General features: G+C 34.6%; 3 protein-coding genes and 2 non-coding genes across 6 annotated transcripts; 1 reads left to right on the forward strand and 4 right to left on the reverse strand.

The window, feature by feature from the left end:
* Positions 1–2,772: 2,772 nt before the first annotated feature.
* Positions 2,773–3,610, reverse strand: LOC126697608 (uncharacterized). Of its 2 annotated transcripts, XR_007646233.1 has the most exons (3): positions 3,248–3,610; positions 2,916–3,018; positions 2,773–2,884 (listed from the first exon to the last, which is right to left on the reverse strand). XR_007646233.1 is itself a non-coding variant. In XM_050394681.1 (2 exons), exons 1-2 carry the CDS (start codon positions 3,585–3,587, stop codon positions 3,002–3,004), a joined length of 357 nt encoding a protein of 118 aa, XP_050250638.1. In that variant the 5' UTR covers positions 3,588–3,610; the 3' UTR covers positions 2,773–3,001. The 2 variants fall into 2 exon arrangements, 1 of the variants encoding a protein (XP_050250638.1); XM_050394681.1 differs by having other exon boundaries at positions 2,773–3,018.
* A 1,563-nt stretch (positions 3,611–5,173) lies between these two features.
* On the reverse strand, positions 5,174–6,039 carry LOC126697606 (uncharacterized). Its single transcript, XM_050394677.1, has one exon. The coding sequence runs from the start codon at positions 5,845–5,847 to the stop codon at positions 5,326–5,328; it is 522 nt and encodes a 173-aa protein (XP_050250634.1). The 5' UTR covers positions 5,848–6,039; the 3' UTR covers positions 5,174–5,325.
* Positions 6,040–8,128: 2,089 nt separating this feature from the next.
* TRNAD-GUC (transfer RNA aspartic acid (anticodon GUC)) lies at positions 8,129–8,200 on the reverse strand. The gene has a single exon. It is a non-coding gene; the product is annotated as a tRNA-Asp (tRNA).
* A 1,243-nt stretch (positions 8,201–9,443) lies between these two features.
* Positions 9,444–9,515, forward strand: TRNAP-AGG (transfer RNA proline (anticodon AGG)). The gene has a single exon. It is a non-coding gene; the product is annotated as a tRNA-Pro (tRNA).
* Positions 9,516–9,661: 146 nt separating this feature from the next.
* Positions 9,662–13,377, reverse strand: LOC126697605 (rop guanine nucleotide exchange factor 5). Its single transcript, XM_050394676.1, has 7 exons — positions 12,768–13,377; positions 12,347–12,463; positions 12,099–12,253; positions 11,563–11,637; positions 11,183–11,473; positions 10,557–10,919; positions 9,662–10,463 (listed from the first exon to the last, which is right to left on the reverse strand). The coding sequence occupies exons 1-7, from the start codon at positions 13,042–13,044 to the stop codon at positions 9,933–9,935; spliced, it is 1,809 nt and encodes a 602-aa protein (XP_050250633.1). The 5' UTR covers positions 13,045–13,377; the 3' UTR covers positions 9,662–9,932.
* Between the last annotated feature and the right edge of the window lie 4,411 nt (positions 13,378–17,788).

Genomic DNA, 17,788 nt, shown 5'->3' on the forward strand with positions numbered 1-17,788 from the left:
AAGTAAGTGCACTAAAAAGGTTCTAGTTAACTCAATTAGTAAAGTGTCTTGTAGTTGAATAAAAAATTTTGTGGTTCAAACTCCATCTAACCATTAACCGATTAGTGTCTTATCCTATTGATAAAGAACAATTATCATGGAGTAGACAGCCATAAGTTGAAAATTTTCTTTAAAAAAAGTAAGTACACCGAAATGTACCGAATAGACAGAAATGGACTGAATGGATGAAGTGGACCATTTGGTCCCTTCATCAATTCGGTCCATTAGGTCCAATATGGTCCACTTCGGTCCAATTGGTCCACTTTGGTCCAGTTGGTCCATTAGGTCCTTTCAATCCATTTCGATGCACTTTTTTTTTAATAGAAAATTTTGACCTATAGCATCCATTCTATAATAATTGGTCTTTATCATTAGGATAAAATATCAATCAGTTATTAGTGTAGGCGGTATTCAAATTCCAGATCTCTTATTCAACGTCGAGATATTTTATCATTAGAATAAGACACCAATTAGTTATTGGTATAGACGGTAGCACCTGCTCCTTTGAACTTTGTTTACGTGTTAGTAATTTAGTGTTTTATTTTTTATTAGTAAATTCACTTATTTGTGTCAAAAATTACTTTTATTCAATGTTTCTTTAATATATATTATGAATTATAATTATAAGTATTTTTTAATTGAAAAGTAGGATCTTACGATCCTCATACTAATCCTACAATCCGATCTCTAAACCCTCTCACCGATCCCGTGTAGGATTTCAAATCCTGATAACTTTGGCTATAAGCATACAATCTCCAACACACTAGTTGTTGTAGTAATTAACTGCTTCATAACAACAGGCACCACAATCCATGGTCTTCACAAATGTAATGACACATTAAATCCTGCAACTTCTCCAAAAAAAAAAAAATCCTGCAAAACAAAATGAGCAAATTTAGGAGTGCCAATAAACATTTGTAAGGCATACTAAATACTGAATTTAGAAAAGCATATGATGGAAGCTAGGATTAAAATAGTAAATAAATAAATGATTTGATAAAATTCCATTAAGATGTCAACAAACTATTATAATCAAGAGACAGGCTAAATGAAATAGACACTTTACTTATTGGGCAGCCATTCCTGGAGAGACACTGTGACTGTGTACTAAACGAAGGCGTTGAAGTGTGCAACGTCTCGGTATGGTCGCTACAGCTTCAGGCAAAACCCCAAGAGACAGAGACTTAGCAGTGGAATTGATAGACTGACAAAAGGACTTTCCACCCATGCTTAACAGCAGTGCAACACTTATGATGAACCATCGCTTTCTTCTGCTTCGTTGCTTTTCCACAGCGAGCCACAACTTGAGCTAATATTCTATAGGGATCCGGATTTTTACAAATATCCGTGTGAACCCCATTGAACCCAGCAATGCCTAGTATCACAAGTAACACAAGAAAGCAACCTCTTGAAGGTTTTCTTCACAGTAGCAAGTTTGTGGTGGATGTTATGGTTTTAGCTTCTTCACCAAACGAATCTCAAATTTACTTTTAAACCCTCCGGTATGGTGAAATTGAGAGACCTTGGTTACAAAAACCCTAACTGCACAAAGTGTTTTTCTCCCTAAAAAGCCTTCCATTCTCCCTAAAAAGCCTTCCATAAGATAGCTTATAACGTCTTTTAAATACCAGTTCAAACATGTTAGGACATATATGTTTCACATGTTAAGAATATATGTCATGATTTTATGTAATTGGCTTATCCTTTGACAAAACGCACTTTACCTGTATTTGGGTAGATTTAGGATGTGTTTAAACACTTCAAAAAACCATGTTTCAAGATCAAATATTGAAGTCTTCAAGTCTGTCCAAGAAAACAAGTTGATAGTACAAATTCATTAAAGCTCAACAGCTGCATCTATCGAGCTTAAGAAAGCTGTTCAAAGCCCGATGTGCTCGACACCTGCTCGACAGTTGCTCGACACCACTTATCTGTCGAGGTTTAAGATTTTCAAAATTCAAATTTGATTTTCTTGGGATCCGTGAATATGTCTTTAAGCTTTCTTTTCTCCTAACCCTAGACATATAAAAGGATTGTTTTAAGGGCCGTTAAACAGTTCACAAGTTGCACAAGTTTTGAGCAAACTCTATTCAAGCAAATTGTGACCGAAGACGAAGTTCTTGCCCTAGTTAATCTCTTTCTCTTGAATAAGTTACTGTATATGTGCACCGTAAGGTTTTGTGACCAAACTTCTTCTTGATCTTCATCGTGTGGATGAATTGAAAAATTTTACAATCAACAATCTTCTTAGTTGATGGGATGGATATATTATTTTAATGTATAGAATTGAAAAATAGAAGATATGATAAATGGTGAATTGTAAAATGGCGTGCTAAAATGATAAAGTAGATTTTTGATGTGTCAAAATGGCATTTTTTATGAGAGAGCCGATGTGAATGCTCTTTTAGAACACTAAATCTGCCATTCCACAAACGATTGCCAATTTGTCATCCCCTACAAGCTTACAAGCCAATACGAGAGCAAGAGTCAGGAAGCTCCACTAAATGGAGATGCAGCGGAGGTACCGCCAGCCGAGATCAAGCTAATTATATAGATGGGGCATTTCGGTTATGAGATATAGTTCGAAAGCCTTTAACAGTCCAGTGATTCAACATTCAAAGACTGGACTCCCCTTTTTAGTTTTTAGAGGGATAGTACCCAGAGCAAGCTCCTTAAGATGAAAATAAAATTATATAAAAAAATTTAAAAAATAAAATAAAAACCCAAAGAGCAAGAAACAACAAGCCATTATTTATTTTTATTTTTATTATTATTATTGTTATTGTTATTCAAGTGCCTAGATGTCACAGTGAAATGATTTAGATAGATGAAGCAGCTAGAAGGTTACAATCTCAGCATACTGGTAATAACTAACATACAATCTCAGCATACTGGTAATAACTAACATACAATCTGCATCTACTTCACATGCGCAGGCACAATGACTCGGGAACTTCAGTCTTCAAGGCAATGTATAAGCTGCAAAATAGAATTCATTTTAGGGAGAAGAAAAAAAATCATTTCACCTGTTAAAGTATAAAAATTATCTCATGCATCATATATATGCATCCTCTTTCTCATAATTTATAAACTCTAAAAAACCATGTAATACTGTGAAAAAAATTATGCATATGCCAATACATGACACCTTTTTAAAGAAGCATAAAGAAAGGGTGAATAAACAAATTCTAATAATATGTTAACAGACCTCCACACTTGTATCCCACAGGACGATCAGCAATATTGCATCGTTTGGGAATGGTCACCGCAACCTCTGGTTTAACTCCGGAACTTTTAGCTGTATTAGAAAGCATAGCAGCACAAAGACAGCTTGGTTTCTGGCCAATCTTTTTCACTTGACTGCAGCACCTATCAGAAACTTGAGCATTCACATCCTGTGCTGCTGATACACAGGGAGCCAGCTTCCAAGCCTCTGCCTCAGGCGAAGATTTCCCACATTCACCAGCCCCATAAACCCCATCAAACCCAGCAATTCCTAGGATTACAAGAAACACTAGACAACAAATGTGCTTCATTGGACCTTCCATTTCTCTGGTGCAATGAACACATTTCAATCCTACTGGCTTTATAGTGAAATAGGCAGCTCAAAAGGTGTTTACACGTCAAACCCACAAGAGATAGTGGATGTAGCACTAGGGCAATGGAATTTGTTTATTGAAGCACCTACTCCTGAAATGGGATCAGCATTACCTGGCTACTTGAATCCAATGAAGATAATGCATGCTGAAGTCTTTCCTATCATATAACTTACTTTTTGTTATTGAGAACAAGCAAAGAAGATCTTTTTCATGAGCAACTGACAGATAATGGTGCACACATTACCGACTACCAAGCCCCTGTTACTCTAGAATCTCTCTAATGTCCCATAGACTAGCCTTTTTAACTTAACTTTTTGTTATTGAGAACAAGCAAAGATCTTTTTCATGAGCAACTGACAGATAATGGTGCACACATTACCGACTACCAAGCCCCTGTTACTCTAGAATCTATCTAATGTCCCATAGACTAGCCTTCCTAGCTTAACACATTAGAGTAAATCATCTGCTTGAGATTATTATGTTATACGAATTGGTGGGTATTGACCACACAACCTTACTCTTCATCTTACTATTACAATATTAACAGATGCAATTCGAGCAAGAGCTCATTAGCAAATTAGAATGTTATACTAAACAACCTTATGACCAATTTCAGCTCACCAGAAATCTCCGCTTCTTTGGAATGATTTAGTTTAAACCATGGAGCATCAGTTCAGGGTACCAACTTATACATTGAGTATCATACGATTATGAAATTAAACAGGTTGCAACGAGGGTACCATTTTATACATTGAGTATCATACCACCCTGCAACTAGTTCCATTAGTTCTCCCATCTTGATAAATCTTTTCCTTGCAACAAAGGTGTTTTGAGTGCATTAGAAGGTCCTCTAGCAAGATTAAGAGCTTCCTAAAATGGGGAGTTTTAAGGAATAGAAAAAAAAAGGACCACTAAGTACATGGAGGAGGACAATGGTGGAGATGATTTGTTGGTTTTAACTTTAAAGTCCTATAAACCATGAAGCATTGGTTTAGGGTGCCACCTTATACATTGGGTATCATACATCAATGAAATTAAAGTGCATTCAAGATACTTCCCTGCAACTTCCCATTAGTTCTCCCATCTTGATAAATTTTTGCATTGTGCTTGAGTACTTGGAGGATGACAATGGTGGAGATGATAAGCTCATTTTAACTCTATAGTCCTACTTAGAATATTTCAAAATAGAACCTACAAAGAAATGCTCAACACTACAAAGCCCTAATTCCTTCCTTGCATTTCCTCTTACACTTCGAAATCCCAAACCTTGAAGAAGATCACTTATCTCTCCATTCAGAAATTTGTATCGAACATGAACGGCTTCGCTGTTATAATCTTCTTCTGCTTACAAGTCACTAAAGTATCAACTTTCAAGAAGTGTTTTCCCTACACTGGCTCTTACATTATTTTTTCAAAGCCTAACAAATATATTCAATAATCACACAACTCTCTCACAGCAATTTTCCTTTCATTGGCTTATTTACTTATTTTGACAAAATTACCATTGTTACTTCAAAAAAAAAAAAACTTGTGCGTAAGAGCAGAAATTGGAACCATCTGAAATTCAGTAATAACCCAGATAAAAATTACATTAGACAGATCACAATTTTACTTCACCGCAGTTAAAAGTTACGCAGTGAATTTGTTTAAATAATAATAATAATCCAACTAAAAAAAAAAACAGAAGCTAGCGACTAAAAGCGTACAAAATGATAGAAGCATAAATGAGAAGCGCAATGGGGACCAAAATGACAAGAGGAATCACGGCTGCAAAGCTATCTGATGAGTTTCCACAAGCCAAAGTCCCAAGCTTGATCTGGACCACGTTAACCAGAGCCATCATCAGGAACCCGCACCCGCAAAACGAACCGACACCCGAGACCAACATCCCGACCCGGAGGAAGGACTTGTGGGTGCGGGCAATGAACTCGTACGGGTGGAAGGTTGGGCTTTTGGAGATCCGGATGGCCTGTTTGAGACCCAAAGCGATGAGGCTGGAGAAGAGGAAAGAGCTGAAGGAGTAGACATGGAAGGCCACGAGGTCTTCGGCTTTGGAGGGACCCGCGGCGCAAGCTTGGTCTTTGATGAGGGCGTTGCTCGGGTCGTTTGGGTTCCAGGTTAGGCCTACGAATACGGCTAAGGTGAAGAGGGAGTTCACGTTTACTATGCCGTCTAAGGCGGTGACGTGAACGCTGGTGCCGGTCGGCATTTTGGATTTGGATCGGAGAAGTGTTTGGATTGTGGTAAAGTTGGAAACTTGAGAGGGCTTTGAGTATTGACCAGTGAGATTTGAGGTAGGTGTTTGGTAAGAAAGAAAAGCAGGGAGAGAAGAAAAAAAAAGGTAAAGGCTGACGATGTTTCGTAGGACAAGAGGTAAAGGCACTAGCGCGTTGGAGTTCGGACGTGCTAAAGTTTACCCAATTCAAAAAAAGTACTAAATGTCAAAAAATAATAAAATACCAAAAATAAATATTAAATAGTACATAGATTCTTGAATTCACATTATTGAATTCATTAACAATATCATCACCATAAAGCAAGGTCATTTTCCATCAAATGCCCAAAAATGACATACCGTGCGGTTGCGTGCAAATTATTTTATGTTTGTATTTTTAGCTGGGTCTCACAGCATTGTTTATGACTTAGTCAAAAACGCACATATCCATTTATTTCTGGGATTGAAAGAGACATTGAAAGAGATGTTCTCTTATTTGCAACAAATGAGACTTGACAATGATTAGGATCTTATGAGTTGTATTGTAGAAATTTGGGGTTTAAACCAGGGATAGAGTCAAAACTTGAAGTTAAGGGACAGAAATATTATAAATAAATAAATAAATAAACATTATAAAACTTCAAATAAGCATTCATTTAGTATTAACAAACTTCAAATAAGCATTCATTTAACATTTATTTAAGGGGGAAAGGGTTCGAGCTGCATGGTTAGCAGCATGTTGTAATTATCTCTTAAAAAAATTAAAAAAAAAAAAAAAAAAACTGTCAATGTAGACAAAACACAAAATCATTATTTTTTAATACATTACAATGCAATTATATATGGAAAGGGAACTTAGCATTTTTGTAAATATTCGAAATCATTTATGGTTGAATCCGTACTAAATGATATTTCTTTCAATGAATAACACCATAATATCCATTAAAATAAAAATAAAACTCATCTTCCATTTTGTTGTGAATGTCAATTTTTGATGACATTCATTGCTAAAAATGCTCACTTTGTAGTTTCTCTCTCTCTCTTCTCTATGTTAGACTACATAGCAACTTTTCTTCTCTTTTTGTGTCTTTGATGCGTGCATCTACTTATGGGTAAGATAAAAATTATTTTGTTTAAAATTTTTTAAAGGGCTAGGTTGTTTGTTTTGGGTTAAATTGGTTGATTAGACTTTTTTTTTTTTAGCTTTGCTATTGGTAATTCTTGTTGTTATGCTAATTTTTTTGGGTTTGTTAATTTTGTTTTAAATTTGAAATCTAGAAAATTTTTTATGGTCTTTAAATGAATAATGATATTATTATGGGGGGCAGAGTGTAATTTTATTGAACCAAATTGTTAAAACAAGTACCTATATATAGTAGTATTTTAAAACAAAATTTGCGGGGGGTTTTATCCCTAGTTTAAACCAATGCTCTGAGCCTTTTAGCACACCAAAGGATGTAGAGATGTTTCAAAAATATAAGCTACTAATGCTCTCAAAATTTATATTGTACACTCAATTTTTCTAAATATTGTTGTCCCGTGGTCAAATTAAAAAATTTAAAAAAAAAAAAAAAATTTTGGTGGTTGCTATTTGATTCAACATAGCCATTACCTTCAAATGATTGACATCATGTTACCATCACATGATTTATTATTTGAAGTGATTTGCTCGATTATATAATACTATTATTATTTTTATTTAAAAAAAAAAAACAATTTAAAAAACAGGTTAGGTAATGGCAAATAAGAATAACCGTGGTACAAAATGCTACCTTAAAACATTTTGAGGAAATTCTATAATTCCACAAATTTAGAATGTATACTTTACTTCTTCTTCCTTTTTCTTTTTTTTCAACGTAAAATGAATAATAAATAAACACATGACCCATTCACACAATCACACCCAAGCCCATTCCCTTTCAATATAAACGAGCCCACAATAATGAGGCTGGAGAAGAGGAAGGCCACCAAGTATTAGGCTTTGCGGTGCGTGTGGGGTCAGGGAGTTCACGTAACTGTGCCTTTACCGACAACTGTGCTTTTACTTTTACCGGTAACGAATAGTATCTTTACCGACATCATCTGTCAAATCTCAGCAAAGTTGTAAACGTGATTGAATATATTGCTGTGAGAGATGATGTCGGTAAAGGCACTATTCGTTGAGCACTAAAAAGTTTCTAATTTACAATACTATTGCTATGTTCATATAATCATGTTCTTCTTGTTCGTTTCGTACAGAACAGAATGGATAAAAAAAATTTTAAAAGCTTGTTTTCGCCGTTGCCGGGGATCGAACCCGGGTCACCCGCGTGACAGGCGGGAATACTTACCACTATACTACAACGACTTTGTTTGGATGAAGGGGTACTCATTTTCAGTCTAATATGTTGAATATGAAATTAACACTAACACTCATAAGGTAATTTTAATGCTGCCATTTTCCCCTCTTTTGCAATCAATTTCGCTATAGCACTTGCTGCTTTAGCTAATTGTCCACCTTTGCAAGTGTGATTTTTATGTCATGTATGGCCACACCTTAGGGCATTTCAGTTGAAGTAAATTATAAGAGAGGAAAGGGTTAAGGATTTACCTTGTGTGAGACTTTTTTTATTTATTAGCAAAACATGTTTTAAGTACATATGATTTTTCTGCTACTTGGATAACAAAGAATTCTTGTTTCTTAGAACTAGTTTTTCTCCCAGATGTAATTGTGGCTTTTGAATAAAATCCGCTAGATTCGGTCACTATTTATGAACAGTACCAACCGACACAAGAAGACAAAAACAGTACCAGCCGACACAAAAAGACAAAAATGAACAATCGCGCAGCTTTGCTGCGCTTTTAAAGGTCTCGTCTACTTTCGATGGAAAAGATTTTCACCTAAGGGAAAAGCAAATTACCCTCCAAAATTTCAGGAATCTTCAGAGCTCTTTCTAGAGGATCCTAAACTCCTCTCAGTCTATATAAAGAAGCTTAAGTTCCATTCAGAGGCAGACTTTGTTCAACATATCTCCTTCCCACAAAATCCCTTAGTTAGGAATATCCAATCCTGTAACCAAATGGCTTTTCTATTTTCCTGCTTTCAATGTAATCATATGGCTTCAGTTGGCCTTAGTTTTCTTATAAATAAGCTGTAACTTACCCCTTGTGGTATATAAATAAATAAATATATATATATATATATATATATATGAAAGAAACACAATTATTTGTAAGTTATTATTTAGTGTAAATATTTGACTCATTATTCATGTCAATTGAAGAATTTTAAGAGTCATATTGGTATATATACAATACGAAATTACGAATTAAGTCTTGCTTCACCTTGGTTTTCACTGACGTATGCCATATTACTATGGCTGGAGAAGAGGTGAGACTGGTCAAAAATCCTTTTTTTTTTCATGAAAAACAGTATTGAAATAGCTTCTTCTGCATCTTGTTTTTAGTTTATCAGTTCTAGCAGAGTGTTTACGAATGCGCTTTTGCACTAAATGAACATTATAAGATTTTATTAGACGTTTCTTGTGGAAGTTTCAGAGAGAAAACTTATTGTTATTAACCCTAAGCAAAAGTTTTCACTTCAATAATAAGGGCATTTGGTCTAGTGGTATGATTCTCGCTTAGGGTGCGAGAGGTCCCGAGTTCAATTCTCGGAATGCCCCATTTTTTAACTTTGTTTTGACTTTTAGCAATCCATTGTCCATGCTCATCTGTTTATTCTTTTCTTTTTTTGGTTAGTGTTTAAAAGCAATTCTTCACTTTCCAAAATGGTGGCAGTAACATACAGAAAAGAAGTTAAGTCAACCAATATTTGAACAAGCACTCTCACGCCTACATTGCTTTCAACTGCATTGAAATGCAAAAAAAAATTAACGAAACTAAATGTACTGGTTTAGTATAACCAGAAACTGCTTAAAGCTAAAAGAAGAAACCAAAGATACTCAATTCAACCATTACATTAAACTCCCCCAACTCATAACTACAAATAATTGGTTAGAGCATAAGGCTTTCTATAATAAACTTCTGTAGTTCTCTGACTGTACCGCATATTTTATTACCCCATTGTTACCCTGAAAACCTCAGAGTTCCTGGCGATATTTGGGCCCCTTTTGCTGGGCTGATGATTCCTTTTGATATCCCAAACGTTCTGTGTTACTTTGATTTGGATTTGCAGCTAAAGTTTCACTTGGATTGCCGCAGATCCTTGCCTTTGTGTCAACGCCAAGATAATTTGTCAAAGCTTTTTTCACTCCAAATCCACGACGGTGAGGCTTGATTTGGTTGTTGTTGTTGTTGTTGTTGTTGTTGTTGTTGCTGCTGCTAATGAGAAAAGGAGTTCTCTCTCCCCTGGCAGGGCTAATGACTGGCATAGGTGAAAAGCTCGGAGTGGAAAACGTTGTTGTTTTGTATGGAGTGCTCGAGACGGACACTGAGTATGGGATTGAAACTGTCTTATGAGAAATGACACTGACGGTAGGAGTCGATGAAAGTCTATCTGAATGTTTGGTCAAATCATCTACATAGAGTAAATCATCTATACGAGCCACAATATTGAATGCCAAGCTCTCCAAAACTCTTGAATAACTCTCAAGAATGGATTTTCCAACATCCTGAAAAGTTTAAAAACAAGAAGTTTTGTTTAAGTAAATAGGAAGGAAATTGCATTGAGAGGAACAAGTTGATCATAAGGTAAGACTTTAAACCTTGTTGCACTGGATCTTGCTGGTATCAAGAGTAGTTTGAGTTAGACCAGGGAACCGCTGCTTCAAGCAAAGCAGGAGGCCCTCAGCTCTTTCTGCCAGAAATTCCCTCTTGTCCCCATCAACCATTAGGTCCTTGACCAGCTCCCATGAGGACTTTGCTGTGGAGCGGTTTGGATTGGGTGGGAGTCTAGAATTAGAGTGAGCTCTTCGACGCCATACATATATTGAGGCTTCCACACGGTTGGCAATCTCTAGAGCAACATGTTCTGAGGATAAGTCCAGGCAATCAAGTAGGCACTCCGCAGAGAATTGATCTGATGTGATGTAGCGGTAGATAACTTCCCCTAGACAGGCTCTTCCATTCTGAAGAGAAATTAACAGGAGTTCAATATCAGGTAAACTTTGCATGATGAACATTTCATGACTAAAGAAAAATCAAGAAATCATGTGGAAAAATACATCAAGTATATTACTTTAAAAAATTATGACTTCTAGATTTTACAGAATAATGTGGGAGAGCTCACAATAAGAGGAAGTTTCATAAATAAATTGCAAGTCAGACACCAATTAAATAGAATTCATGAATAAGTAAAGCATCTTGATTCTGTTATGCTAAATTTTCAAACCTTAGGAAGAGCTTCCAAGTATGACTCAGGAACTTCCATATCTGCTAAAGCTATGCTGTTTATGGCCATTGCAGCTTTTAATATTTGATTTGTGCATTCACGTGTGTGCTGCAATTGTTTTCTCGAATTTTCGCTGATTCCACCAGCAGGGACACGGGGTACAGGTAGCCACCATTTCTCCTCTTGCCTCTGAAGTGCTTTGCGAAAAGAGGCTGACCCATCTGCATCTGGGGCTACTATACCTTGATCAACATACCAAAACTCCGTACTGGTGAAGCTATCTAATATATCCTGCCACAACAGAAAAGGCCTAACAAATTAAGAATGATTACTAAAATAGAAAAACAGTATAATATGAAACAAGCATGAGTGAACCTTACAAGAAGCATGTTGTCTAGTTTACGCAGAGCCGGGAGATTCATAAAAATATCCAATCTTGGCCTGCAAGTCATGACCTGCAGAATGCACAAGAACTACTGAATTAATTGTCCAATTACATCCCACTTCTTTAATTGATATTCCTTTTTGGGTTTTGTCCACATTTATCTTTGCTAGATCATACCAATGGTTGGAAGAATTAACATAAACAGCAAAATTTCAATGACTTTAAGCTATTAGCTCTGGTTAAAGACAGACAACAATATGGGAAGACTAAATTTGGAAGTAACATCTTAAAGCATTGAAACTATTTTAAGATATTGATTATTGAGTGGAGTTATTAAGATATGGAACTTAATTTAAGTTGGTACTTCAAACTTACTTCCACAGGTTTAAAAAGTAAATAATTTAAGATTCAAAATTCAAACAGTTGTTTGTTTTCTTCCCCAGCAACCAGACAGTATTTTACTAAATTTAAGTTCAATTTCTTTAAAACTACTAATGTCAGAGCTGAAATTAGGACAAGTATTTGCACTACCTCAAGTTTGCTTCCATCAGGAAATGTTTGCCAACTGGGAATCAGTTCAACAATGTGATCACTGACACAAAGTAGCCACTCCATCTCTCTTCGCCACATCGATTTCTTCTCAGTAGGCAAGGGTTCCAATCTCCATAATTGCCCAAAAATGGTAGCTACACAATTTACGGATTTAAGATAAGTGACAATTTTGTAATTCGTTGAAGGAAAATTCCACCAAACACTAAACTTAGAGAGAAAGAGCATACCACAGAGATTGGTAATGGCATTTGAGATAGCTAATGCTGAGCAAACTCCTTTTCCAGACCCTGACATGTCTTCACCAAGCAACAATTTTGCAAACCTTTCCTTCATCATATCCATCTCTGTTTCAATATAATTAATAACAGCTAGTCAGACAACAAAAAGAGACGAGTAAAAGTGAAAGTGTATAACTTAAGACTCTGTTTGGCCCTTGAGAGAACATGAGAAAAGAAAACTTCTGAAAAATCCTAAAATTTTCTTTGGCTTTCCAAAACAGCTCAACTAATCAAAACAACAACAATGTGTTACTCCCAAAATTTTGGACTCAGCTATGAATAGGCTACATGTATTCCAAAACATAAGTTCAAAAATTCAAAATTTGAAAATATTTTTAACTTTTTTCACATTTTTCTTAGAAAAACAAACCTGAATTTTTGGAACCCATTTTCTTAAACTTCGAATCGTCTTTCTTTTCAGCTTCACCCACATCAGGAACCGAGCTTTTGCTCACTTGAGCAGCCTTGTGGATAGGCCAACCCAACAGTGGCGGCGAAGAAGACCCTTTTGCTTTCGCTTCCTCACTCGAGGCCTCTGAGCTCGATCTGCAACAACTGCTCTCTCTAGACTCAGTGCTCGAACCAAAAGATCCAGACCCATCTTTTCTCTTTTGAGATTTTTCACTCTTCTTTACCGAAGTTTCCATCCGAACCTTTTTTGAATAAGCAAGTTTTCGAAACCCAAAAGCCAAGTAAAGAAAATGAGCCAGTGTAATAAGTGTTGGTTCTAAAGTTTTAATCTTTGTTCTATAATAATTCAATGAGCTCAAGCATGGTATTGGGGTTTTGAATATTGATAGCTAGCTAACTAGGCCTTGAGAAATGAAGATGAGATGAGAGGGGTTGGGGACTATATTTGATTCTGGTTTTCAAAAAAAAAAAAAAGGTTTTTTGATTTTCAAAAGCTAAAAGAGGTAACTGTCAATTTCCACATGACATATGATATCCAACGTCTCTCTTTCCTTTCTCTCTCTCTCTCTCACTCTCTCACACACACTGAGTACGTAGTAAGTTCAAAATACTAATAAAATAAAACTATTGTGGAAGAACGGAGGTGTCAAATTGTCAATTCTCATTTTGAAATTACACTTTCACCCTTATCTTCATATACTCTTTTCTTTTTTTTCTTTTTTCTTGAGAATCAATCATCATATGCTTGAGATTTGAGAACCTGTTTAGCAGTTGGCAAATTTTAGGTATATTTTGTGCCTTTTATGTTCCCAAACTAGTAATTTTTGTTTAGGCTTTCAATTAATTCTTTAGGTGTTGTATGTTCTATTTTAGGTATGAAGTCGGAAAGTCATATGATTGATTTTAACTTAGAAATCATACTCGTATTATACGATACCTCATAAAGAAGTGTACCTTAAAGCATGGTAAACATTTCAACTATCAAATTAGTAAACTCATAGTTATCATTCTTGCCTATATTGAAAAATTCAACAAAACTAGGTGGTGCTCCATTATAATAGCAAGACTAAGGGAATGAAAGTTTGTGCATTTGCAACCAAAAAAAAAGGAACTTAAAAAGAAACACTTCAAATTTAAAAAACTAAAATAAAAGTTGACTTAAACTTTTAGAATCGATTGTATATTTTCACATTATTTTTTCCCACCTAATCAGATGTTAAAGTTTGGGACCTTGGGGTCGGAGGCCTTGAAATGGTTTTCTTTACACAACTGTTGCTGTTGTTCATTTAATTACTCGAAAGAAAACCATACCTTAGTTGAGTATTAATACGCGAATAAAAAGATATAGGACGAGAAAATGGGATTTATAGATAGGAAAGTGTGGGAATAAATGGAACAGGTGGGTTAGGTTATGTGGACATTTGAGGAGTTTTAAGATGGTTTATTACTTGGATTTTTGCATCTGCTCTTTCCAGCCCATTACATCAATGAGTGGGGTAGTAAACTAGTACAAAATTTAAATTGGAACTAAAAATAAACGATGGGTTGTTTTACTGTTTTAGTGGTGAATGCAGCATCTGGTTTTGGATATGGGAACCAACTTAATCCGACTCCATCTCCTATTTCAATGGAAAATAATTTGCTCACACTCGATGAATAGTCTATAATTTCACGTGCAATGACTAAATTTTTAATTGATGTTCATATTTAAAACGTGAAATAAATGATGTGTACAAATGATGTACAATAAGAAGTGTGAGATAACCAAAGATAGTGTTTGAGAGTATTTTAATTCTCACACTTTCAAACTGATTACAGGTTGATCGATACCTTTTGTCAAACTTTGAACTGGTGGATCATGGGTTGAGATAAATTATATTAATTCGTGTTTAAGGGATGCGGTTCAGTATTACCTCAAATAAGAGAACTTTTTAAGCTTGAAGAAGGAAATGCTAATAACAACTAATTATGGAAAGCAAGTTAAATTCCGATTTACCAAGGATTAAACTTGACGCTAGTGAAAGTCACAAGGAGAAAAACACATTTGCCTTTTATTAAATTGAATCTAAATTGCCTTGAGGGCTATAATGAATTTTAAAGAAAAGTAGTCGTAAGGCTACTAGGAGACACTTTAGAAAACCCTAAAGCATTCCTAGAGCGGCTAGGAAAAAATTCTAAAACCCTAATTTGACTTAAATTACATTAAATGCACTAAAATCAATGAAATGATAATCCTAAACCTAAAATTCTTCAAATTACATAAAAATATCAAAATTTATAAATAACAAAAATTAAATCATAGATCACGTTTGCCTTTTATTAAATTGAATCTAAATTGCCTTGAAGGCTATAATGAATTTTAAAGAAAAGTAGTCGTAAGGCTACTAGGAGACACTTTAGAAAACCCTAAAGCATTCCTAGAGCGGCTAGGAAAAAATTCTAAAACCCTAATTTGACTTAAATTACATTAAATGCACCTAAAATCAATGAAATGATAATCCTAAACCTAAAATTCTTCAAATTACATAAAAATATCAAAATTTATAAATAACAAAAACTAAATCGTAGATTTTGTCCTATATCATACATTGTTTAAATGCACCTAAAATCAATGAAATGATAATCCTAAACCTAAAATTCTTCAAATTACATAAAAATATCAAAATTTATAAATAACAAAAATTAAATCATAGATTTTGTCCTATATCATACATTGTTTTCTAAAGCATAAAAAGTACATAATTGAATGTAAACTTATCAAAAAAACAAAAAGCAAAAATTAGACTGTGCAACTCTACATGCTCCCCCTTTTCTCCCAAACAAGTAAGAAGAGAAAAAATAAAATCACATGTTCACCTACCCAAAATGACTATAGAAGCAACTGTCTATCTCAATTCTCAAATGCAAATATTATCCCTGATTATAATGGTTATTTAGTTATTATTGATGTCTGAACTTTGGATTTGAAGTACTCTTGTGAGCCGCAGCAATCTGAGACTGAAACCACAGTTAAGAAGAAATGGCAGTCTAAAAGACTGGTGGACAGTCTCACACGACAACTTAAGCTAATACAGAGATGGGTATTGCTATTGCATAATTATTGAAGAGCTAGGCATTCTAGTAATTTACCATCGGTTTGAATTGATTTGAGATAGCCGTTTAATAAGGACTATAGGAGAGCAGCATTTGCTACATCCCCTATAAAAAGCACCTTATCTAATCCAATGCCTACTTGTTTGACCATAGGTTTAGCCAAAAAAAGTGATCACATGGAGTCGTGGACTACCTAAAGGGTAATTTTCAGAGGAAAAGATAGAAAAATTCAAAGGTTATAAATGTTGATCAATTTCAACTTAGAAGTACTCTCCTACTGTGTGCGACACACATTACTGTAAAGAATTAAAGAGATAACATTGAGCAAAAATGTTAGACTTTAAGAATGAATCAAGTGAGGAATATGTTGTCTAATATGCCTATATCATTGTTTTATTAAAAGTTGGCCCATCTTTATGTTCCTTTTTCTTCTCTTGTTCTTCTTTATTGAAAGGAAAGGACTCAAAAGAGTATGCAACAATTCATGATTGAATGATTTCTTGAGAGGAAACGTGTTCCTGAAAGTAAGCAACATTTTTTTTTTTTTTTGAAGAATCAAGTAAGCAGCATTTGATATGCTTCTTGGTATTAATTTAATATAAACTTTTCATATGTAGACAAATTTAAGTTCCATTTTCTATTTTCTATTCTTGTAATTAAGCATTACTATTTCTAAGACTAGCATATAAAGTCTTTCATTTTTTTGACAATTCATGCCAAGTTTCCCAGGGTTAAGGGAGCTTGACCCAACTTCAGATATTATCTTGAGCCCACCAATTTGTCAAATTGTTTTGCTGATCTTAATCAATCAAGTTTTGCATCGTATAAGCTTTTGATAAGATTATTGAAGAAAAACAAGGCGCTAACTATTTCATTTGAAAAAAAAAAAAAAAAAAAAAAAACCACAATTGTTAAATCACCTATTGACCTGGGTTAGGTCTATGTTTGAATTATTTAATTCCAAGTTACCAACCATTTGAAGAGAGAGACAGGAGCAAAATAGCCAAAGTGTTGGGCAGCTTCTGCTTGGCGCACAATCATAGAGTCCAACTAATTTTGTAATCAAGTGAAGTCTAAAGCCTACCCAAATTTTAACAAATGGTATTTGTCCAAGCTTGTGACAATATTTGTTGCCCAAAACAAATTAAAATGGATACCGTTCACAAATTTTTAAGGTTCAATTTTTTTAAAAAAAATATTCAATTATGAGAAGTAATATACATTTTTTTTAACTAAAATAATAACTAAAACCCAACTTTATAATATTACATTAATATTATTCTTAAATATGAATTTAAAATTCAGTGCAACTATTGTACTATGCAATTAACATGTCTATATGAAATGTAAAAGTTAATATGATTCTTTTTTTACCCTATTAACTTTTATATTTCACATATATGTGATAATTCCATGATGCAATACAATAGCCAACTATTGAAATGGATCTCAATCTCTTAAATCCAATCAATTAATCTCTAATCTCAAAACTGGGAAACAACTAAGCACATGTCATTTTCCTTTACATTTCCATTCATCCAATCATGTGTCTCAAAAGAGATTAGCATGTAATCATATAACTAACATTGGGACTAATTTGACAATAACAACTGCATATATGTAGAAGTAGTTGAGCTTTGAATATGAATCTTCATGTGCATTTAGGTGCTTTAAATTTGTCCATTTCTTTATGTCGAATTCTAACTAGGAACTTCCAACTAGAAAGTGAAAGGCAAAAAGTTCCAACAACGGCTAGCATATTGTGGTTGACAAATGATTAAAAATCCCAAAGCAAAGGTAAAGAAAGCATTTTTCTATAGCCGTTTGATAAAGCAAAAGCAGTAGTAACCCTTGACTTTTGATTGTGCATGGTTGTTACTTTTCCAA

The sequence above is a fragment of the Quercus robur genome, chromosome 8 (assembly GCF_932294415.1).
Source record: "Quercus robur chromosome 8, dhQueRobu3.1, whole genome shotgun sequence".
Lineage (NCBI taxonomy): Eukaryota > Viridiplantae > Streptophyta > Magnoliopsida > Fagales > Fagaceae > Quercus > Quercus robur.